Raw genomic sequence first — 24301 nt, 5'->3', positions numbered from 1 at the left:
GCTGCAGAGTACTAAACCGTGGCACCGCCAGCCGCTGTCTGTCTTCCGTTGCTCCTAGAGTAGTGTTATCATGGTAAGGATGGCTTCTGAGCGAGGCGAACGGTGTTACCACGGTTTTGCACATGGCAGCTCACGTTACTGCAGTCTTGGAGAGGGAGGAGTGAGCGGCGGGGTGCTCAGTTGGTTGCAATCTGCAACCACACCACTAGATGCCGCCAAATCCTACACACTGTTCCTTTAAGTCTATCAGGCAAGAGTGTCAACCATTTTCTGGTTGCAGCTTCTCCGATGTGAGGATTTGCTGCTCTGGGAAATTTTGATGGATATTTTTACTTCATTCTGACAATTTAAAGACCAAACAATGATTTGAGAAAATGATCGTCAGGTTAATGGTTAATTTAAAAAATATATCATTAATTGGAGTCCTAACTAGAAGCAGAGTTTTATTCTGTGGGCAGTACAAGTTTAATGACTATATTCACTCTGAGGAGTGAGAGAGAGTACACGTCTCTCTCTGAGCAGGTCAAGTAAAGCCACACCCTGAGTGACACAATGTCACATGAGCTCCTTCAGGGCAGAACAATTAATATCTCCATGCTGACAGCGCACAGAAGATATAACACTATTTACTCACTTTCATGTTTGTATAGAGAGAGTATGTGATTGTTCAGCAGGGTTTACCGAGACGTGGTTACATAATACTGCTAACAATGACATCCTCTATGTTTGAACACAATTTAACTGTGCTTGTTTAACAGAGAAGACAGTGAGTTAACATTAAATAGTTGAATTATTTTTCTTATATATACAGCAGATGATGATGCAATGTGAGATACTAAAAATATATAGTCTTATGTTAGGTGAGAGCCATATGTGTGCGTCTAGACTAATGGAAATTAAACAGGTGTGCTATGAGCACACTGCATAGTGATGTGAAAACACAATGGGAGCGCTCATTACCTGTGCTGGTTCAATGGGGAGGAAATGCATCCATTCATTGTTCTGGCGAGCAACGCAGTATCTGGTTACCATGACCAGAAATCATTGTGGCAGCGTGTGAGTGGATGAATTACCTGTCAAACCAGATCTGACACTTTATGAGACAATTTATAGGTTGTCACTTGAAAGAATACATTTTTGTATAGGGAAACAAAAAACTTAGAACATACAAAAAGTATGTCAAACAAAAATTTGACTATCACTGTTTGACAAACAGGACCTCTGTTGTTTCAAAACCACTAAAAACACTAACCTGACACACAGTCAACACGTATGAGTGCAGCTTCATGTCCTTGAATACTCTGCACTTTTGCTTAAGCACAACTGTGACATGAAACTTTTAGAATATTATTATAATTCAGCTGCTGTGGCAATATAGACTGTGTACGTTTTGTTTCATTCACTTAATTTGCTTTTTCCTACATTAAAAGAGAGCAATGTACTTAAAAATGTTCAACTGACTTGATTTGGAGTTATTCATTGTGTAAATATGAAGCTCTCTGTATTGGCAAGTGTGATTTACAGCACAGCACCGGCCCATTTACATACTTACTTCCTTTTCAACACGTTTGCACATTGTTAGTGTCTCTGTGAGGTCTCCCATGCATTTTATTTTATATTGAGGACATTTAGTTTTAGGAAAAGCATAATAAAAGCCTTTAAATCTTCTCCCTGGATGAATATAATGCAGCAGTAGAGAGGTGTGGCCACATAGGTCTCATGACAGGTAGACACAGGGAGGAGCTAGATTACCTGTGCAGAGTTGACAGTCAGTGCACAGTGAACACTACACCTGTTGCACTTCCCAGGCTCTCTCTCTCTCTGTTTCTCTTTCCCTCTTCCTGTCCCTCTCTCTTCCCCTTCTTTTCTCCGTGACTGCTCTGAAAGGGAGCTTGCCATGGATCCCAACGAGGCCGGCGGGGGCGAGAAGGAGAAGGAGAAAGAGAAGGACAAAACGATCAAGAGGAGGAACCGGCCTGTGTTCCTGCGATACCTGGAGAGGAGGAAGACGGACACTATTGTGGTCGAGGACTCGGCCAAAGGGGACTTCAACCTGGGGACGCTGGTGAGGAGGAGTCAGTCTGACAAGACGGAGTACAGCGCTAAACTTAAAGGTACACCATGCAGCTAATGACCTCCCCAGGGGTCAAAACTATGGCAACAATCTATACACACACATGAGTCAGTGTGAAAACTCTCTCAACTCTTTACACTGCAAACTTATTGATAACACACTGGTTAGGAGGACAACAATGTATATTATATATTATATATATTATATATCATCCAAATATGTCCACTATAGATGGACTGCAAGAGCAGCATCTATGGCTTAAGGGCAACAATTCAACACACACCAGAGTGATATTTGTTTTCACAACCAGTACACAGAAACATACACACATAGCAACACATATATGGCAACATATAGATATTGACGGTACGCAAAAACCTTCATTGTCCCAGCTCACACCAGTGTCAGCAAGGCTCATAGAGTACGCGCTGCTCTATAGCTGTGGATACTGGGCACCTGTTGTGTTACTATGTGTTGAGCAGCAGGAGATACTCCCACAGGGATGAAGCCACATATGCAAACTGTGCTCCAAACTCAGGCACAGAGGAGTGGCTTTAGACGTGTTGCAGACCAGCTGGTAAACAAGACCTAGAAGAAGGATGTACAGATTATTTTTTCATCACCATGTCAGACGATTGGTCTTCTAGTTTGGTTTACATTGTATATGACATAACAAGAACTAGATGGAAAGGAGAACGAGTTGTGATAAAAAAACAGAGCTGTATGTTGCCTCATCACAAATGCTGACACAGTTTTTTTACTGACACACGTCCGCATTTCAGAAAAACTGGCTTCACCTGTCTTTAGAGTGCACTCAGTGACTGGGAATGCTGCACTTCAGGCAACATGACTGACATCACTGTGTCAGCAGGGGGTTACTATGCAAGATTAGTATGTAGGCTTTCCTGTGCCACCTGTCCCTGGATTCCTTTCCTGTGAACAATACACATGCCAAAACCATTAGTGGCATCTTTTTTAAAATAGCAAAGTATAACCCACTTCTCACTTGGTGCTGTCCTGATAAGATAGCCTTCAGTCACACTTTCCTTATCAGCATCTGCTCTGTTTACTTGAAATAGAGACCCTCTCTACTCCTTTAGCACTTTCTGTCATCTTGACCAACCTGCATAATGGCCAGGCAGGGTTGTCAAAAGAAAAACACTGGGGTGTTTTCAGTAAACCAATCTCCCGCCCTGTTTGACTTTAGCCTCACGCCTGACAAGCAGCATGACATATTTACAGTGGTATTACCATCGCAAATATTGACAGAATGATGACTTCACTGAAAGAGGAAACATGTGAGTCGCTGCTCGACAGCCAGTTCTCATTTGCTCGTCAGACAGGTCGGTCAAGCCACAGGAACCATGGCAACGGGACATCACTATGTCTAATTATTTACAGTCATTAAATACAATAGTTCCGGCAATGATTGACCAGCACAAAACTCATATAAAGGGACAGTAATAAACTAAATATCCCTATGTATTTATCTGTGAATCATGCATGGAGCAGGTTACTTTGATGTGGATTTATTGGACTCTTTCTCACTCTGTGTGTGTGAGAGTGTGTGCGTCACCTTGAGACTTTTTTTTGGCATTATATGGCTTTTTTTCCAGTTAGACACAATGAATGGTAACATTTAATAAGATAAATGTCCAACTTTCCTTTAAGTGAAAAATTATTTCTTTTTTAGTCAATAGTTTTATAGACATTTTTCAGGCTTTCTTCAGTTTCAGCATACTTTATCCAATATATATTCTCAGTGATAAAATCCCATTGTGCACTTTGCAGTGTGGCAAAGTCTAACGTGTCGTTTTTCTTGCTGGCGATACGTGATACACCGTGCCTTGTATTCTGTTCTGGGGCCGTCTCTCGGATCCCTTTCAATGGGCTCAACAGTGAAAAGCCCTGTATCCACTTTCATGGGAACTCCTGTGCCGGCAACCAAACATAACGCTGGCAAAAGGAGAAGTCAGCACAGTTTAACATCTACTGCTGAATCTTGATAGGCTATAGTACATTTTAGTTTCTGTATCATTGTGTCAGTGTTGGAGGAATATTTTAAAGGCCAATTTTGAATGGGACAACTTTCAAACAGAATCTTTATATCGATTCTCTTGTTAAGACGTTGTACAGTGGCAAGGAAATGTTGTGTGTGAGTGAAAAGGTGATGATGTATGAAAAGACCTGTCGAACGAGCCACCAGGAATCCTCACATGATCTATCATTAACGGGACTTTTCTCACGGGTGGAGGTTTTCACTGATTCTGGGGTCTCTTTTCACACTGAAAGCCCATTTAGACACGTGACACTTCATGATACCGTTGAAACATCAATGTGATACTTCTCTTACATACGATTTCCACCGGTAAAACCAAGTAAAACAGTTTATCCGATGCTCCTACAATGAAAAATGTTATTCCACAATAAAACATGGAAATATATTTAACAGGGATTCATTCCAAAGCTTCATTCGACTCATACAACAGATGACCTTGAATATTTCTTGAAGTTTTATCAGGCATTGACAAGTTAATTAATAACTACTGAAGGAAAAGAAGGAAAAAGAGTGCACAGTTCGGTTTAATAATGCAGTATATGCTGAGTGCACGCAGCTTTTACTATGTAATGGTCAAAGAAGCTGAATTCAGAAGAAAACTGTGATTTGTTTTATTAATTTCAGCTGTTGCATTGCAATCATTCAGAGGAGATGAAAAGATGGCAGGAGGGTATAGCAGCTTCAAATGATACACCGACTGCACATTTAAACCCTGGTATTAAAAGGTGATCTGTATCAAGATACAAGTGAAGGACACAAAAACCTTCAAATTAATATAACCTTTATAATGTTTAGTTTTCCTTGTGGTTTTCAGAGAGGTGACTGCAGGTGAATTCATGTATCTCAGGGAAAAAAAAGACAAATGTAAAATGTCACTGTATGCAGTGTTGCGAGGAGAATGTGATCAGATCTGTGCCGGAGTCAGCCACGTGTGAACACAATCTGTACAGTGTTCGCATTCATGAGAAAGTACTGCTCACTGGCCAGAGACACATGAGCCATTCTACTCAGCTTCAGCCTCTAGTTACTGTACCTTTCTCACTGCATGGCAATGTTGTACTTTCACTCACTGAAGCTGCAACTTGCCATTCCTGTTGCTGCCAACAAAATAAATAAAATATAATTTTTTTATATTAAATAATAAAGGAATATAGAAAGAGGAAGAGGAATGTCCCTACCTGCCCAAGTTGTTTTCTTTGACAGTGCAACCTTCTCACTTTCTTTCCGGCTTTGCATATCATGTGCAAAAGATCTGGTCAAAACTAGGGCTGCAACTATTATTTTAATTGTCGATTATTTTCTTGATTAATCGATTAGTTGTTTGGTCTATAAAATGTCTATAAAATGGTGAAAAATCAGTGTTTCCCAAAGCCCAAGATGACGTCCTCAAATGTCTTGTTTTGTCCACAACTCAAAGATATTCAGTTTACTGTCATAGAGGAGTAAAGAAACCAGAAAATATTCACATTTAAGAAGCTTTTTTTCCTTTAAAAAAAATACTCAAACCGATTAATCGATTATCAAAATAGTTAGAGATTAATTTAATAGTTGACAGCTCATCGATAACTTGTTGCAGCAAACCCAGAATCACACTAATGAGAGCACACGCTGTACAAATAGGCCTACTAGGTGTGAATACAAAGGGTGTGACTGGACTAATCATTACCTGAATAGCTAATATGTCTATTGTATTCTTTTGCAAAAGGTGCCTTATTAAGATATCTTGTACACTAAGTTGAACTCCTTTGGTCAAATCTTATGCAAGTTTACTGTATGTGTGTAAAATGAGTAAGCTGTGGTGGGTGTAGTGAATTTGTTTGTGTGTGTATGTATTCCTGTGTGAATCAGTGTGTATGTGTGTGTGTGTGTGTGTGTGTGTGTGTGTGTGTGTGTCATTGCATATGCAGGTGTGTGTTCATCATTGTGTGCCACTCCCCCCCGCACACTCCCAGTCTGAGCAGATGGAATGCCTGAGCACGACGGAGCATTACATCAGCGCCACGATTAGTTCCGTAACCTGACACGAGCCTCGCAGCCCTGCGTCTCCCTCCCTCCATCTCTCTCGCTCTCTCTCTCTTCATTGCCTTCTCTCTCCCCCCCCCCCAAGAGAAGGAAGTGGTGTGTGGCGTCGATTAGGCAGCAAGGAAGCATCCCTCTTCCCCGAACACACTCTCCTGCCTGCCATGCAAAGTGCAGAGCCGCCACAGACTGATTAGACAGCAGAGCAATAAAAAACAGAAAAGTGAGCCTGACTGGCATGTTAAGTGAGGCCTTTTGGCGCTCGAGTCAAAATAATTATATCACCGTGAAATACTGATGGCTGCTCAGGCGTCAAGCGGGTGCATTAGTAGAGATGTAGGTTTTTTCCAAGCATGCACAGCCCACAGCAACGGGGTGTTTACCAGCGTTTTTAGAAAATGCACACAGATGGCTTGAAATTGTTGGCAAACACATATATTTTTGGGAAATTGCACATTTACAGCAAAATGTAGGTTCACAATATCATTAGTTTTCTTTGTCATTGTGTGACCTGTATCACTCATTAGACCAGATGCTGTCTTTATACTAATTATATAATGTCATCTTTTCTCAGAGAAAATGTCCCCACACAACCTGCCCACAATCTTGTCTCCATCACTGGACCCAGAGGAGGTCCGTCAGAGGAAGATGAACCGCAGGGCAAAGGTCATCCAGGAGCTTGTGCAGACTGAAAAGGACTACCTCACAGACCTGGAGCTGTGCATCAGAGAAGTGGTCCAGCCTCTACGCAATCTGCAGGTAGACGCTTTCAGTGATTTTCCTTTTAAAAAAAACAATTTTCTTAAAGTAAAACTTCAATTGTAAAGTAAAATGTTAAAGATTCTATACACGGGATTCAGAGCATTAACATAGCAGCAAACAACTTTTTGCAATGTAAAGATATAGAGGAGTAATGTCTACCTGAGCAGAGAATGAAGTCATTCGCTCTGTATGTTGTAATCCCATCTTCTCTACACATTTTTTACAAAGCCAACCGCGCATGCATGTTAGACCCATGGCGTCGTTGCGGAAGTGTAGCACCCACCCTCCACTCATGAGTTTGAAGCTTTTACGTGTCTTAACAAAGGCAGTTGCTAACAAGTGACTAAACGAGACTACAAAACGTCATCACGCCAAACACTAGTCTGCCTTTAGCTTAGTGGTGGTGACGTGAAGTGGTGTAGTATGTTTATAGCCTAGCGTTAGCTTTTTACTTGTGGTGATTGTATTCACGCTTCAAAAATCATAACAGTGGTGTTCATTATTATCTTGCTGAACAAAACCTGTAAGTATCATAAACGTTTTTGTGTGTTTGCCACAGAGCTTATTTTCTGCAATAATCCAAAACCCAATAGAAAAATCGGATTAGTTTTTTGTCGAGGGAACCGGGGCGAGGTGTTGTCCTGGTTGGCCTACAAAAAATTTGTCATCCCCGCAGCACTCTATACTCAACTAGTTGCCTGCTGACTAAAAGTTGATTGTTGATTGTTGATTGATTGTTCAACAATGTCATTGACTATTTGGTACAGCTTGATCAACTGTACAATATAATCCCAACTCTGACCTTATTTCTAATATCAAGCCCAACAATAGCAGTAACTGATTCACACACTAAGATTGTGAGAATAAGTTAAAACTTTGGAGAATTTTAAGATCAAATGAATCAGCATTGGAGTATTCAAATAAAGGGTGGCCAACAGGGGACTTAACATAAATGACAGCTTATTTATACAGTAATTCTGGTTTATTGATATTTTGACTATAAGCAGATTTTGTGTGTTTCATTTTCATTCACGATTTCATTTCCTTATCCTTTGTCAGGTTGTTGATGTCGACAGGTTGTTCACCAACACAGAGACAGTGTTTGAGGTATCTGCAGCACTCCTTCACAGACTGCAAGAGGCCATTGCTGACCCTGATCCGGAGGCAGTTGTCATAGGTATGACCATTTAGACTCTTGCCTGATTTAATTATTTGTACTGCTCTGGTTGATATTAAACAAAAGATCTCATGTCCCATTTTTATTTGAAGGAGAAATATTCATCCAGGTGAAGGCAGCTTTAGAAGATGTATATAAGATTTACTGTTACCACCATGATGATGCCAACATGTCACTCAAATCCTACGAAAAAGATGAAGAAATAAAGAAACATTTCACCACGTGTGTATTAGCTCTGAAGTAAGTCACTTCCTCCAAATAGTTTTCAAATCATTTATAACTTTCCTGATGTTCTACACTTTACAGTGTATAATCTTATTGGTGTTTCTTTGTCTTTGTAATTACAGGAAAATCTACGACCAAGAGTGAGTACCCTTTAATGAGAAAAAATATACTGAATTCCATATTAATACATAGATCTTGATTTTTGTGTTGGATTAGCATTGTGAATCTCTGTTCTGTCGGTCATGACAGTTCATGTCAATAATGGTTCACTGTATAATATGTGTATTTGCACAGAGGAAAACCCAACTTGCTGAACATGGGCTCACTGCTCATCAAACCGGTCCAGAGGATCATGAAGTACCCGTTGCTGCTCGGGGAGCTGTGGCACGCCACGCCTGAAGACCACCCTGACTGTCGCCCACTGCAGGAGGCCTTCACTGCCGCCAAGATCATCAATGTTAACATCAATGAGTTCAAGAGACGCAAAGATATAGGTGAGATTTCATTTACAGTCACACACACACACACACACACACACACAAGGGTGTTTATCACTGATGTCTATTTATTTATCAGATTTGTGATTTAGCTAAAGCTGGTTCATTGTAAATGATCTCCTGCTCCTGTTCATTCTCAGTGATGAAGTATAAGAGGTTGGAAGATGAAGGCACACTGAGGGGCAAACTAAACAAGTTCAACATCCACTCTATCCGGAAGAAAAGCGACAGGTTTGCCGGCTATCTCAAGATCCTCACTGGAGTTGAACCACAGGTAAAATACAATAGTTCACTCCTGTAATAAAAATGAGTACATGGAATAAAAGTTATGAGACTTGTTGACCTTTCTGGCCTGAAGGTACATTATTGATATACAAATTGTTGCTTTTATGCAGTTGTTAGTCGTCTTTCCAAGTGCAGAAACTCAAAATTTAGCACAAGGCAAATCAAATTTTGGTATTTAGCTACTATTTAATCAACAAAGTTTTCTGTCTGTAGGTGAGAGATGAAGTATTTGACAGAGAGGAGAAGCTGTTCAGGAGTCTGGAGAAGGCTGTGAGGCAGCTGGTCAAGAATGTTCAATTTTACCTGCAGCACACTCAGGTAGGTGCTGATTAGCGTGTCCTACTGTAAAGTGTGTGTATATTAATGGTTTGAAATATTCTGTCAACTCTCTGAGACTTCTCCCTTGGTGTCCTTGTCTGTTTTACAGGAGATGGTGTCTGTAGCTGTTCAGAACATCCAGGACATGGAGGGCATGACCAAGGATGACACAAATGGCTCTTCGCACACTAATGGAAATGACCCCTATAAGCACTTTGTAAGTTAAGGCTTTTGTTTGTTCTTCACAACAACAATGTTATTTGTTTTATTCAGGGTATAATTTACTTTAAAATCCAGCTTTTCCCTTTGCTCCGATTTGTGACAGCCGTCGGCGTTCAATACCGCATCCTTTAGTGGCGGTAGGAGATGAACTGGGCTTTCCATCAACTACAATATTGCAGCAATATTAAACGCTCAGGGAGGGTGCTGTGGTGACGTAGTTTAAAGAGCGAAAGAGACACACAGGGCTGGTGGGAGGGGTGGTGAATGGATCCAACAAACACAAGGCTTTCATCTAGGAGACCGCTGTTAGCGCCCTGTGAGCTAAGTTTCACTTTAACGTTACAATCAGCTGTTCGTTCATGTCCCGTGTTCACAATGTTCAGTTTCATTTTCACTGTACAAACGTAGCAACTTTAAGCCCAACCATGTTGTTTTTCTTAAACTTAATGTAGTGGTTGCGTTGCCTAAACCTAAGCAAGTGTTTTTGTTTACTTCACAACATTAAGCACGTGTTTACTGCGACCGAGAAGTGACACTGAGGGGTCTGACAAAGCGTCAGTATGTCACGAGTTGGGATGAGAACGTGTATTTTGATCTGTCCTTGCTTTGCCTTGCTGTTCCTACATGACCTCCCATTCACCCTCCATGTGAGTCATCTGTCACTTTGCCCAAAGCTACCTGTCTTCTGTCCATTATATTAATCCTCTTCTTCTACGCCTCTAACCTTCCTACCAGCTCCCTCTGTAACTCTGCCACCTTCCCCTTCCTGCGATTACTATACCTGAATAAGATTCTTTGTGCAGCAGCTCGTCACCGCCTGAAACCAAAGTCTGTAATAAGCTTCACAAAATAAGTGTAGACACAAAGGCATGTGCACTCTAAGAAGAAAAGTGACAGACTTACTTTGTATGAAAAGGGATCCATTGTATCTGCTATAATGAAAACATGACGGCTGCAACTGATAGATGCTTTCAGGAACATTTTCACCAAAGAAACTGTTCTTTATTACTTTATGTCGAGTACTACCCATTACATGCTCCACGCTATGATAGATGAAGTCTGTTATGTGTGCTAAAGTCTTCCTGTAAGCTCAATAACATCACTACCTGTTTGTCTGCATGCAAATCAAGCTGCAGCAGCTCTGTTGTTGTTGGTGTTATGTAATCAATGAGTACTTTACTGTCTCCCTTTGGACAAAATTGTTGTGAATTAGAGATGCATCACACAGAAGTACGGTAAAAGTACCTGCTTACATGTACAGAGAATATTTAATGAAATTTGTTAGACTAATAGACGATATCTTTATTTCATTTCCTGCCTGCCTCATTGACTTCCTGCTCCAGAAAGACAGCATGGAGCGCTTGGTCCTCGCCCCCCTCTCCTCCCTGCAAGGCATGTTCACGGCCCCACAGAAGCTCATCCAGAAGCGATATGACAAATTGCTGGATTACTGCAGCCGCCTTGAGCGCTCTTCTTCCTTTTCATCTTCGTCCTCGTCTTCCACCTCTTCGTCCTCTCCCTCGCTGGTGTCAGTAGACCCGCCCGGTCCCGCCAGGAGGGACTATGAAGCTATCAATGCCTTGCTGGTGGAGGAGCTGCAGAGGTTCAACATGGCCACCTACACCATCCTGACCAACTGTGTGGTGTATCTAGTGGCCCTGCTCAGAGGGCTGATGGATCAAATACTACTACGTGCCCCCTCCATACAGCAGCTACCAGTGAGGATCCCACACAGAAATCACATTCATTTATTTCCAGCCCTGTTTAATATTGAAACTAAAATGTGTTCCTGTTTTTTAGGCTCCGTTGTCAAACATTGCTGAAGTGCAGAACAGCATCATGGATGAGCTGAACAATCTGACCTTTGTCAAGGACAACGCACAGAAGTTAATGGAGCGAAAAGTCAGCTTCGAGAGGCAACGAGACAAGAAAATAGCGGTAAGGAAGTGGAAATAATCTAGATTATTCACATCTAGAGACTAAAATGCACATTTTAGCCTGCAATCTGTACTATTTACTGTAGATTCCTGGTTTTTAAACTTATCATTGACTCTAGGTTTAAGGTGCTGTTGATAACATTGATAACATTCAGCCACTAGATGTCTTATTCTCCCTCCCTCGTTCCATTGCATTCACTTCACAACAAGTCATTGCCATGCATTTAACGTCAATCTCAGCCATTTATCAGTTTTTTCCACACTAACTGACAACCCAGAGATACCACGAGATACCAACGTCGTTTTACTATTGACTCACAAACTAGAAGTGTTAGAAGTGGGAACCAAACGTCAGATACAGTATCTTCCACAGAGTTAAACAAAACATTAATTTTGGACCCGTCAACATTTTTAAAATGATAAATTCTAGGGCTGTCAAAGTTAATGCGATAATAACACAATAATTCAAATTCGTTTTAATGCCACTAATTTCCCTAATAATGCATTAATACAACTTGCGATTTTAGGTTGTAGCGGGGTCAGTTTTAAAGCTACAGTGAATATACTGGTACCATATGAAACTAATCCATTGGTACCAACCATGTCATATTAGCTTCTCGCAAAGCAGGCTAAATAATGCTCCAAACTTAAGCTAAATTTTGGTGAGGAAAAGCTGGTATGACCATTTTCAAAGGGGTCCCTTGACCTCTGACCTCCAGATATGTGAATGAAAATGGGTTCTATGGGTACCCACGAGTCTCCCCTTTACAGACATGCCCACTTTATGATAATCACATGCAGTTTTGGACAAGTCATAGTCAAGTCAGCACACTGACACACTGACAGCTGTTGTTGCCTGTTGGGCGTCAGTTTGCCATGTTATGATTTGAGCATACATTTATGCTAAATGCAGTACCTGTGAGGGTTTCTGGAGAAAATTTGTCATTGTTTTGTGTTGTTAATTGAGCTCTAATAATAAATATATGCATGTGCATAAATTTGCACAATACATAAATAAGCATATTTGCTCACTTCCAAGTTTATAAGAGTATTAAATACTTGACAAATCTCCCTTTAAGGTAGATTTTCAAGAGATAAAAAATGTGTAATTAATTTGGAATTAACTATGGACAATCATGCGATTAATCGTGATTAATTATTTAATCGATTGACAGCCCCTTATTCACAATCATAATAATTTGTTTTTCAGGAAAAGCCATACTTTTATTCAGCACCTTTCTGAAGGCCCTGATGTATTCTTTTTTTTTTAAATATTCGTCTACATAAAAATGTTATCGATAAGACCTTTAAAACAAAAGTCCCACATATTCCTCTAAGTCTTTCTAAATTTTTTTGAACTAATTCCAAGCCATAAATGAGCAGCTATAAGTCTTATCAAAGGCAGACACAGAGAACAGCTTCGAGCTCTGATTAACTGGGGCAGTTGGCAAACCAACACTCCACCAGGTATCCATCCCCTGAGACTTTTATATCTATACGTGTGTAGGTGTACACATATGCATACACATCATCAGTACATGAGAGTGTGCTTGGACATCTATTTGCAACTCCTACCCCCAGGAGCTTATTACCTTCCGCCCTCCCTCGAACACCGATAACCAACAGCATGCCTCCATACATGTGCCCACACACCAGACCCACTTACACAAATAATTACACCCTTTGTGCCGCGCTGTCCTCCAGATGCCGGAGGTGCAGCATCAAACCGAGGAGCAGCGCGCCTGGCTGCTGGCAGAATACCCAGTGAGCCGTCTGTACCAGCTGAAGAGGAAGTGTAACGGCTGCCAGGAGCAGGACCTCAGCCTGCTGGAGGGGGAGCTGGTGGCCCTGCTGGAGGACACCGACCCACTAGGGAGCAGCAGCCGCTGGCTCGTTCACACTGGAGGCAAGTGTGTGCATACAACGCGTTCTCATTCCTACTCCTCATATACTTTGCTTTGTAAACACTTGCTTAACAAGCCTTCTGCGTCAGTTTTCGGTCGCAGTAAAAAGTTCTGAAGTAAACAAAAACACTTGTGTAGGTTTAGGCCACAAAATCACCATGGTTAGTTTGAGGAAAAAAACAACGTGATCGGGCTTAAAACTACTACGTTTGTACGGTGAAAATCACTCTGAACGTTGTGAACACAGGACATGAACGAACAGCTGACTGTAACGTGACGCACGGGACACAAACAGCGGTCTGCTGGATGAAAGCCGTGTGTCTTGTCGCTCTTAAAGCTACGTCACCACACTCCCGGCGCACTTTCCCTGAGCGTTTCATATTGACGCAGATGGGTTTACGTTGCAGTTAGGGGCGGCCGTGGCTCAGAGGGTAGAACAGGTTGTCGAATCGAAAGGTCAGGGGTTCGATCCCCGGCTGCTCTGGGTCACATGTCGATGTGTCCTTGAGCCAGACGCTTAACCCCAAATTGCTCCCGGCATAGCCTTGTGAATGAGTATTTAGATTAGATACTGATGGGCAAAATTGGCACCTTAGCAGCCTCTGCCATCAGTGTGTGAATGGGTGAATACTGACATGTAGTGTAAAGTGCTTTGAGTGGTCGGAAGACTAGAAAAGTGCTATATAAATGCAAGTCCATTTACCATAGTTAGTAGTAGTTGCCTTGAGCGTCGGTATCTTACGACGACGGTCGTGACAAAGCATCGGTATATGACGCCTTAGGAATGAGAACGAGCTGGAGTGCGTACGTAAGGACAAAGACCCTCGGGGGCAGCGGTAGCATTCTGTTAGTAAGAGACACAAGGTGGATTAAGTCATCACAGCAGATCATCTGCAGGTATGGTCGGCATAGGTCTCCTTTAATACACACTCTTCTGTGAGTGCACCTGCATCTGTTAGACGACTGAGACTGTGTACACACAGCAAACTTTACTTTCTGACACTGATAAGAATTAGTCCCAGGGGCTCCTGTGATGTCACGGTTTGCCTGCCTCTGGAGATGGTTGCCTCACAACAGGGCCAACTCCATAGCTTGTCTCCATCTCCCCTCTACGTCTCCCAGAGACACCTGAGATCCCAATGTCTTGTTTGGAACAAACCACTGCGCGTCGTACGCAGCGTTACCTAGAGTACAAAGCCTTTCCCTATGGGTATTCGGAAACAAGGACGGAGAGATGACGCTCGTGCGCCTCTCTCTGTATTCAGCAATAACAACTTCTTTTTTTATGAGCTCTAGATAAAAAAGAATGTGTGCATGTTTCTTGGTACGAAGTACATTCTTCACAGGCTTGTCTTTCCCTCTGGGATTACAAGCATTCCCAGGAAGTTGTTGTTCATCCTTCTGTTGATATCAACACTATGAATATGCTCGCCTCACATTTACACATTCTTCAGTTCGCTCACATGGATTTTAAGATTGTGTAAGCAAAAGCTTACAGCCTTAATGTAAGACATGCAGTCCCATATATTAAACACACATTGATCCTCCAGAGATGAAACCCATTTAATTTTATGAAGCAGCTTTTTGATTGATAAAGGAAAGCGTCTTATGAAGTATAGTTTGTTCTGCAATTACATTGATGTTAGACATTTAAAGGATCAGTTCAACCAAATTACAAAATGGAGATTTTTTTCATTGCAGGTTTTGGGGTCCATCTCTGAGATCTGTCTCCACCCTAATACGATGTGAATTTTGATTATTGTGCATAAATAACTGAAAAAATACACTAAAAACCTCAGAAACATGTCCTGGTTACTCTGGATAATCCACAGACCTCACTGAGAACAGTTTTTATTAGAACTCATTTCTACCAAAGAAATAGTTTGTGTAAAAATGGTTGACAGACTGTTCTGTGTGTGGATTATCCCGAGTAACTGGGACACTGTTTCTGAGAAGAGATGCAGTGTTGATTTTTCAGTGTTTGATGTGTCTGATGGAGGAAATCTAAGAGATGCATATCCCAAAACCTGGACAAATTAAAACTATCTACATAGATAACACTAGAGGGAATTTAATTTGCAATTTGGCTGAACCAACCCTTTAAAATTAACTCAGAGGTCAGGCATCCTGACAAACTGCCCCTTTGTGTCACCGCCAGGTACACAGGGCTACGTCTACTCCACCTTCCTGAAGCAGTACAACCCTCTGAGGGACTCCCAGCGGGCCGGCCAGATGGCCAAAGAGCAGCAGCAGCAGCAGCCGCCTGCCATGGCGGACGAGGACTTTGACGACATCAGCCTGTTCGTGTCGGGCAGTGGCAGCAGCAGCCTGCGCAGCTTCAACCTCAACACCACCGACAGCGGCTCAACCCTGTCTGGACTACAGGGGGAGCCAGAGAGCCCAGAAGACCTGGAGGACACACTGGACACTGAGGCTCAGCAGGTGTGTGTGTGGTAGCATGCATGTGTGTTTAGGAACTGTTCTTGCACCATATGGATGCCATTTGAAGTTGCAGTGCTGAGGAGACAGGTAAAATGTCTTTGTTCTGCTCAGTTTGGTTGTCAGCTTGAGAGCAGTCAAGGTCAAGAAGATTAATGCCCTTTGCATGGTTTTGCAGTTGCAGAAAGGCCGCATGTCTCAACACTCAATCATGCTCATGTGCATAAATAAGTAACACTTTGAAATAAACCTTAAGGAATTAAAAAAAAAAAACAGGAGACAAAACTGAAACACATCAAACCTCACACCACATAAAACTCATAATTACAATAAAAATAACGGCTCAGCAAGGCATGCAACTTTAACCGGCCATAAGTGCCTCCTCACATATGAGACTCCACCTGTAATATATGAGGGCTGTTATTACAGAGGGCCAGTAAAACTGAGGAATGCAGTTATATAGACTGGATGAGCAGAAGCTGTGGCTGCACACTCGACAGCTTTACAGCGTCTCTGTCTGGCTCGCGTTGAAATTAAATGGAGTGAATAACATTAAATGATGACAGCGCGCTGTCACTCTGGCTTCAACACTACAAGGCTTCATCCTTCTTGTGGTCATGTCTTCATTGGCTGTGACTACTGAATATGACTCCGATCTTCATCATAATATGACACCGTTATTGGTCTTAAAATAATAAAGTGTTGACGAGACCCGGTAGATTGTAACCAATAATTAAGACTGGTGGTAACACTCTAACGCTGATAAACAGTGCCACCCTCTGGATTTACAGGAGGACACACTTCAATATTATTTAATAATCATTTGGACAACAGTTTGTAATTGTCAGCTGCACTAAGGCAGCGGTTCTCAAACTTTTGGGGGCCAGAGAAAATTTCCCAAGGACCCTCTCATAATCCTAACACAGATTAAACATATGCTGACTACCATTTGTACTCTTAGATGCCGTTGGAACTATTTGTATTCTAAAAAATGTCAACCTAAATACTTCAGAGCTGTTTCATAATAATGAACAGAAACACATTTAAATTTGAATCATGTTAATATCAGATATATAAACTTTTAAACAGAGGGTCATAATCATACAGCACAATTTCGTGGACCCCCTGACAGAGGACTCGGACTCCAGGGGGTCCGAGGACCCCACTTTGAGAATCACTTCACTAAAGTACCTTTGTTCAAAAAAGCACATAAACCTGCAATAGGCAGAATATTTTTGGCATCATTGGGCAAAAATTCCCTAATAACCTTTCAGCATATTGTAATTCAAGTGTTCCGAGACAAACCTAGACTTCTGCACCTCCTCATGGCTCTGTTTTTTAGGCTTTAAAAAAATCTAGCCCGTGATGGGAGGCCAATCACAGGTCATTTCAGAGAGAGCTTGTTCATTCAACAGGGGCAGCTGTCAATCACTCACAAACTCTGATCAAACGGTCAAACTAGGCAGCTGATCAAATATGAATCAATATTCAGTAACTGTAATGTCTATTTCTCGCCAAAAATGTTTTCAGAAACTTCTTGTAGTGTACTGTTTAGCTGTAAAATGAGAAAATTTGCTCCAGCTGGTGGGCGGTGCTTTGTATTTCCTCAACTGATCTCAACATGGCGGCCGGGTCACAAACTTTCTCATTTAATGCTTTTTATAAAAATAACTTTTTAAAATCATATTTATTCCAATTCTACCCGCTGCAGCTTTAACTACTGCTGTCACATTTTTCCAATGGTATAATCATTTCCCCTGATTACATCTGATTTGTGTCTCTTTCCACAGTTCTATGCTGTGTACGCATTTCAAGCCCGCTGTGACCAGGAGCTGACCTTGCAGGAGTACCAGCATGTCCGCATCCTTCAGTTCAATGACCTGGGAGGCAATAAGGATTGGTGGTTAGCTGAGGCTAACGGACAGAAGGGATACGTCCCTGCCAACTACCTTGGCAGGATGTCCTATGCATAAATAGAGGCCCTCCATTTCTGCACAGGATATCCAGAAAACCAAAACAACCAGTGGCATTTTAAACAAACCCGCTTACACTTTAATACATGATTTAAAATAGGCCTGAGTGTAAAACACGTCACATTTCTGCTTTGTGAAAGTCAAACTTGCACTAGGTATCTCTAGATCTTTTCATATGTCTCAAACCAAACCAAAAGTGTTGATGTTGAATCTGCTTTGATCATAACAAGACAGCTCACCAATGGGACTTGACCAGTAATCTGTGATGAATATAAATAATGGTAGGAAAATACAGGGCACTGTGCTGAGCACTTTTTCTACTTCAGTGTTGTTGAGTTTATACCGATAATGAAGTGATTTATCCATGAAGAAAATTTTATATGTGAACCGATTTACAGATGAAGTAAATGTTTTATGTGGAATGATTCATACATGAAGTCTATATATTTTATGTGAATGTAAAATGAAGAAATCTATCACAATTTATATTTTATCAATCATGAATAAACATGATCCGTTGTTCATTGATTCACATTCAAAGTCACTGCTGCTGCAAGTTTGTAAGAAGAGATTTAATGACGTGCTGATAAAAAGTGACAGTTACTTTTTCAACGGTTAGACTTGTTAGGACAGAACGAGGTACACAGTCCAGCAGCATTTACACAAAGCAAGATTCAAGTATTTGACTGGATGGTGTTACTCATGTACAGATGCTCTTTTACTACAAACAGAATGCTCTGGCACTAATTCCGCACAATTTAAGCGTTTATTTTCCACTCCCTCGCACCTCCTTTCAATCATTTCTTCAGCTTCTTCTGCGCCGCTTTCTTCTTCACCAGTTGTAACCGTTTCATGGCGATAAGCTGGGACTCCTGGGACGTTGGTGCTTTGTCCCCTGTGGCGGCCTTTGACCCATTCCCATTGTTCCCGTTACCTCCTCCGTTACTGCCTCCGTTCCCTCCTCCGCTTGCCTGGGAGCTGCCCGGGGAGCCGGCCCCTGACGGAGTGGACCCTTTCCCTTGGATTTCACCGCTCGATGAGCGGTTCAGTGGCTGCTTACCCAGAGTCAGGGGTGGAGGAGGTTTCAGAGGCGCCTGACTAGAACCGTTCCCATTGCCGCTCCCAGGTATCTTTGCACTCCCAAGTCCCGACTTGGCTCCTGCTAGCCCAGACAGCCCGGCAGGTTTCTGGCTGGAGGGAGTTGTCAACGTCTTGTGGCTCCCACTTGGGCCCGAGGGACCTAGTTTGGAGCTGGCAGAAAGAGACGGGCTCGTCTTGGCGCCAAATGCAGCCCAGCCTGTAAGACCGCTGCCTGCGGAGGCGGAGCCGCCGCCGGTGGGATTGGCTGATGTTGTGGATGCCTGAAATTATAAACAGTCACCACAATTAACACAAATTCAACAGAGCCTGAGATTTCATTGTCACATTGCAATAATAACTTATAAAGTTTTGAAATTGAGACTTTAAGAAGACGTTAAAATCTCTGGAGTCAAACACCAACAAATTAACTTCAGTGTTCATGAAAGCAGTTTACTTTATAAGGCCTATAGTTTAGGTCTGTCGGTATATTTGACATTTCAAAAAATAATATTGTGTAAGGTTTTATTATTAACTGAAGCTCATTTACCACTTCAAGGCATGAGGAATATCTAAATGTAGATGCATAACATATCTATACAATCATTTAGCTTTGGTATAACCATCTCTTTAACTACTTCAGGTTATATATTATCAAGAAATATGGTCTATGGGGTGCCCTGGTAGCTCACCTGGTGGGGCGGGCGCCCCATGTACCAAGGCTTAGTCCTTACCGCAGTGGCCTGGTATTCTAATCCGACCGTTGCTGCATTTCATTCCCTCTCTCTCCCCATTTCATAGCTATCACTGTCACTATCTAATACAAGGTAAAATGGCAAAAATAAATCTTAAAAAAAAGAAATATGGTCTACAACCACAATAAAGGGGGTGTAACCTTTTCGCTTTCAATCAAAATATCTCTGTACATGTATAAGTGAGGTTAGTTTTCGTGAATACACCATTAAACAATAAAAGAAACACATAAATGCAAGCTCAGGATCAGCAAGACTTAGAGGTGTTTAAATGTGAGAGTGCAGCAAAGTCGGATCCATTACCTATAAGCAAGTAACACAAGTAGCAGCGAAAAAACACTCATGAGAACACCAAATGTGTATTAATCCTCTGAAAATAGTTCACAGGAAATATACTATATATTCCTGTCTGAGTAATGTCTGCTGAAGACTATTAGTGCATTGCCGTTTTAGGAGATTACTTAACCCATTTAGTAAAATGTAATTATATATTTTTGACCTGTTTTTCTAAGAGTGCCAAAGACAAAGTAGGGAAGTCAGAAAGTATTCAGAGACGGACTAACATTGTTGAATAAAACTAGCCTTATCCTTTAATCTATCTTCCGATCACTGCGTAGCGGAGCGAATACATGTATTTACCAAGATATTTCAATCAATAGCAGGCTTACCTGCAAGCTAGACAATGCCCCAACTTCCTTACTTGAGCAAAACTCCCACTCTGACTTGAATACTAATTAAATCATTAAAGGCAACATGTTTGCTGTCAAAATAACCCCACGGTCAACTCCAATAAGTAAAAGTAAAGTTTTCTCCCTCTGGAGAAATGATATTGTACGGCAACACTATCTAAGCAGCAGAAGTCACTTGTCTGATGTTTACTTTCTGCTCATTCTCCCTCTGGAGGGATTTATGTCGACTGCCTTTTAGAGCAGTTTTGCACACTGACAGCTATTCCTCTTCTCGCTCACTTGCTACCAGTAATAACTTAGGGATACTGAATCCAATTTCAGGGTGACACAGTAGCACAATATATTATTGTGGATAAAAAAAGTGTCATACAGCCATTACTAAATAACACATACCTTCACTTCTGCTCTTTTGAAGGCTTGGAAGGTGCTGGCTGTGTCCGGTTTGGCTTTAAGCTCCGTCTTTTTCACCAGTGTGTCTTTTACAACAGGCGCTGATGATGCAGATACCGGGGATGGCTTCTGCGGAGGTTTCTGGGCCTAGTGGACAAACAAACATACTTAGTTTTAAACAGAAACAATACCACATAATCACATAATCAATGATGTTCACTGACAAAAAAGGACATACAAAGTAGATAGTGGAATTTTTTTTCCTCACCATACGTTTCATCTGCCTGGTGCAGCGGGCACAATACCACACAAGCCGTGGATCATTCACTTCTTTGTCTGTCACTTGGGGCTTGTGACAGTCCTGGTGGTACAGATTATGGCACTCCTGGCACTCAACCAACTGGTTTCCCATGGTCACTGTCATTTGTCTTTGGCAATGGAAATGAATGTTGCATGTTAGTACCCAAGTTGACCTTTTCTATGCTCAAAGATTAAGTTGAATTAATATGAATAATAAGACTGGAATGCATCCTGAATCTTAGGTTATTTGCTAATACTTAAGATGTACCTGCAAACCACACAAGCCAGGCCCATTTCCATGGCAAAGTCATCAGCATTGGTCTCATCGTAGTCATTTATGTTTGGCAGAAGGTCTTTGCTCGTCTGAACGGTAATTGGAGAAGAGCGATTCTCCTGTTTCTCCAAACGAGGCTTTTTCGGAGGGTCCACCTCAGCCAACTCAACCCTGACCTGTTAGTCAGTAACAGACAGAAAGAGGTATGTTGACATCAATGTCACAAGTAACACTGTCAATTCATAGCCAGCTTATTGATTATTCTACCGTCTAACTGTTTTGGTGCTCTGACCTTCATTCTAAAATGACAGATGTATATATTTTGTTTTACATTTGATCATGATTTAATAACAGTCACAATTTATGCTGTGCTACTTCACAGAGGAACACAATGTTCACAGGCAGCAAAACATGACTGGGACACAGTTTTTCAAAAGAAACGCAAAACAATGGTGAATGTAGCCTCAAAAACACTGACATATTTTTTGTGGTTTTGAATTTATTTTTGGTGTCTATTTATTTTTCCCATACCTTCTCAATAGTTCTCTTCTCTGGCTCTTTCTTGCTCTTTTCCGAGCTGGATTTGCTACTGCTGCTGCTGCTGCTGCTGGAGGAAGAGGAACTTGAGGAGGACTTGGAGTCCTGTTTACTCAAGCTCAGTTTTGACACAGTCACCTTGGACACCTCTATCTCCTGAGGATACACAATGACAATACTTGGCATTCAGTTGTATAAATTACATACCAAATTAATTAAAGGAGAGATGAATGATAATGAGCTACAGCGTAAATAAAGACTCAGGATGTATCAACAGAAATATGTGATGAACTCAACTTACTTTTTGTAATGAACGGTAAGATGAGTCACTTCCTCTTGAAAGGGACTCATCTAGTAAAGCCTTGAGTTTCTCAGCTGAGTCTTTACTCTTGGAGTGCAGGTAACTGAGTCCCTTTAAGAAGATGGGATCCAGCTCCAGACTGACAGGTCCAGCCATGGCAGAAACTGGTAATCATAAAATAATCTTGTCAGCTTCTTAGCCTTCAGTTACAACTTTATCAAATACCACTGCAAAGGAAGACAAGTTAGGTTACACAAATGACAGACTTTTACAATAGAAAAAGACAAAACAAAAACTGTAGCTGCCATATAGACACTGCAGTGCTAACTTGGACTGGCATTTGACTTGGCTGAGAGCTTTGGGATTAAATACAGACAGAGTACAGTAAAACACTAAACTGATTCCAAGAACAACATGTCTTTTCGAGGGCTCGATCACTACAGACCTTTGCTACAGTCACACTGTGCCACAGGGTAAACAAACTTGCATCTACAGCCTTCAAGCTGGAATCATTCAGCTACTTAAAAGGTCCCATATTAAAAAAAAGTGAGATTTTCATGTTATTTTATTATAAAGCAGGCTTAAATCCTATATAATACTGTGAAAGTATCGAAACACTCAATCCACAAGGAAATACACACAGCCCGCATTCAGAAACTCTGCATTTGAAGCAAGCTGTCAGGATTTCTGCCCATTCGTGATGTCACAAATATACAACAATTAGACCCTTGACACAGTTTTAAACGTAAACATTCTAAATGTGTCCCAGTTTATTCCTGGTTGCAGTGTATGAGAATGTCATCAGCTGACAGGAAGTACAGATGGACCCAAGCTGTTGCCTAGCAACGCAATTCCGTCAAAATGTGCTAAAACGGAGCGTTTCGGACAGAGGGTAAATACAGGCATATTCAGGCTGACAGTAAAAGGAAAATAAAGTTTTTTTTTAACATTACAGCATGTAAACATGTTCTAGTAGAAACACAAAATACAAGTATGAACCTGAAAATGAGCATGATATGGGACCTTTAAAGCACAGCCTAGAGGAGGACAGAGAGAGAAACAGGCCACAGAAACAGCTCTGAGGAGAAGGAAAGACACTTCAGGTCGACCTGTCTGCTGTTCAAGTGTTTACTGTACACCTGTGTGCTGCACTGAGTGGATCTGGATCTAACCTACAGCCTCTGGCTCTGGGTTGAGTCCAAACAGTCCTCATTGTCCTGAACATGACAGCCGACCTGAACACTGAGTCAGTGAGTCGGTTGCTGTGTAACAGTCTGTATCAGACCGGAACAGAAACACTGTCCTAGTTAGCAGCACAGCAGCTAAAGTCACCTTCTCCGTCAGCTGTCAGCTATAAAGACACTCACAGGTTACATACTGCGTTACCTGACACTCTGCTGCCCGTTAAAACCTTCTCCTCAACCCGGTAGTTTCGTTTTTGATGAGCAAAACTGCAACTAACGGTGATGAACAACACTTCAGCCGGGGCGGCGGACACAGCTTGTGTGCAACTGTTAAATATGTCCGGAATCTACACGTGGTGGAACCTTGTGTGGAAATCTGTTTCATTCCAATTTATTACACAACTTTACGCTCTATAAATTCGTATATAATTATAATGTACCATGTATAATTTTACGTAATTTAAATTGTATTCGTACGGTTTGACAGCAGACAGCCAAAGCAAGATGCCAACTAGTGATGTGTCGGTGCGAACGAGCCGGTTCAAAGAGCCGGCTCGTTCAAGTGAACGATAAGAGCCGGCTCCCGTCCAAGAGACGCTTTTTTCCTTTTTTCTTTTTCTTTAATTAATTCAAGGCAGAATGATAGGATGATCTTCTCCGCGCCACGGGCACTCCATGCACTGACTGTGACTGAATGTTGTGTTAATGACGTCCGTGCGACCAATCAGTTGATGACTATTAAACTCCTCAACAACTCGTAACATAAAGCTATCATAATGACAGTGAAATATGTTAAATAGGGACAGTGCAATATGTTGCATCTGTGTAATTTGGGCTATTGTCTGTGCAATATGGGCAAGACGGTAGACGGTGCAGAGCACCACCTGGGTGCAATACCTGCCATGG

At 41.7% G+C, this 24301-nt stretch overlaps 2 protein-coding genes across 4 annotated transcripts; one reads left to right on the top strand and one right to left on the bottom strand.

Annotated features, from left to right (window-relative positions):
• Positions 1-1760: 1760 nt before the first annotated feature.
• arhgef38 (Rho guanine nucleotide exchange factor (GEF) 38) lies at positions 1761-18419 on the top strand. 2 transcript variants are annotated; one of them, XM_037765315.1, is made up of 14 exons: positions 1764-2114; positions 6727-6911; positions 7974-8091; positions 8184-8331; positions 8439-8456; positions 8611-8810; positions 8954-9087; positions 9312-9416; positions 9526-9633; positions 10982-11356; positions 11439-11576; positions 13280-13481; positions 15638-15921; positions 17709-18419. In XM_037765315.1, the coding sequence occupies exons 1-14, from the start codon at positions 1898-1900 to the stop codon at positions 17889-17891; spliced, it is 2415 nt and encodes an 804-aa protein (XP_037621243.1). In that variant the 5' UTR covers positions 1764-1897; the 3' UTR covers positions 17892-18419. The 2 variants fall into 2 exon arrangements, with proteins under 2 accessions (XP_037621244.1, XP_037621243.1); XM_037765316.1 differs by lacking the exons at positions 8439-8456; positions 8611-8810; positions 8954-9087; ... (5 more) ...; positions 15638-15921; positions 17709-18419 and having other exon boundaries at positions 1761-2114; positions 8184-8335.
• A 23-nt stretch (positions 18420-18442) lies between these two features.
• On the bottom strand, positions 18443-23920 carry ints12 (integrator complex subunit 12). Of its 2 annotated transcripts, XM_037765317.1 has the most exons (7): positions 23598-23920; positions 22212-22375; positions 21905-22066; positions 21368-21549; positions 21068-21227; positions 20803-20946; positions 18443-19252 (listed from the first exon to the last, which is right to left on the bottom strand). In XM_037765317.1, exons 2-7 carry the CDS (start codon positions 22365-22367, stop codon positions 18689-18691), a joined length of 1368 nt encoding a protein of 455 aa, XP_037621245.1. In that variant the 5' UTR covers positions 22368-22375; positions 23598-23920; the 3' UTR covers positions 18443-18688. The 2 variants fall into 2 exon arrangements, with proteins under 2 accessions (XP_037621245.1, XP_037621246.1); XM_037765318.1 differs by lacking the exon at positions 23598-23920 and having other exon boundaries at positions 22212-22398.
• Between the last annotated feature and the right edge of the window lie 381 nt (positions 23921-24301).

This window comes from Sebastes umbrosus, chromosome 3 (assembly GCF_015220745.1).
Source record: "Sebastes umbrosus isolate fSebUmb1 chromosome 3, fSebUmb1.pri, whole genome shotgun sequence".
In the NCBI taxonomy this organism is placed as follows: domain Eukaryota; kingdom Metazoa; phylum Chordata; class Actinopteri; order Perciformes; family Sebastidae; genus Sebastes; species Sebastes umbrosus.
This window is presented reverse-complemented; position numbering and strand designations above follow the sequence as displayed.

Bases quoted from the DNA above. Each gene is read 5' to 3' on its own strand.
- ints12 (XM_037765317.1), bottom strand. From the start codon at position 22,367: ATGGCTGGACCTGTCAGTCTGGAGCTGGATCCCATCTTCTTAAAGGGA. The intron at 22,067-22,211 runs GTAAGTTGAGTT...GTGTATCCTCAG, and splicing joins CTTACCGTTCATTACAAAAA to GAGATAGAGGTGTCCAAGGT. The intron at 21,228-21,367 runs GTACATCTTAAG...CCATTGCCAAAG, and splicing joins CTGGCTTGTGTGGTTTGCAG to ACAAATGACAGTGACCATGG.
- arhgef38 (XM_037765315.1), top strand. From the start codon at position 1,898: ATGGATCCCAACGAGGCCGGCGGGGGCGAGAAGGAGAAGGAGAAAGAG. The intron at 11,357-11,438 runs GTGAGGATCCCA...CCTGTTTTTTAG, and splicing joins CCTCCATACAGCAGCTACCA to GCTCCGTTGTCAAACATTGC. The intron at 15,922-17,708 runs GTGTGTGTGTGG...CTCTTTCCACAG, and splicing joins TGGACACTGAGGCTCAGCAG to TTCTATGCTGTGTACGCATT.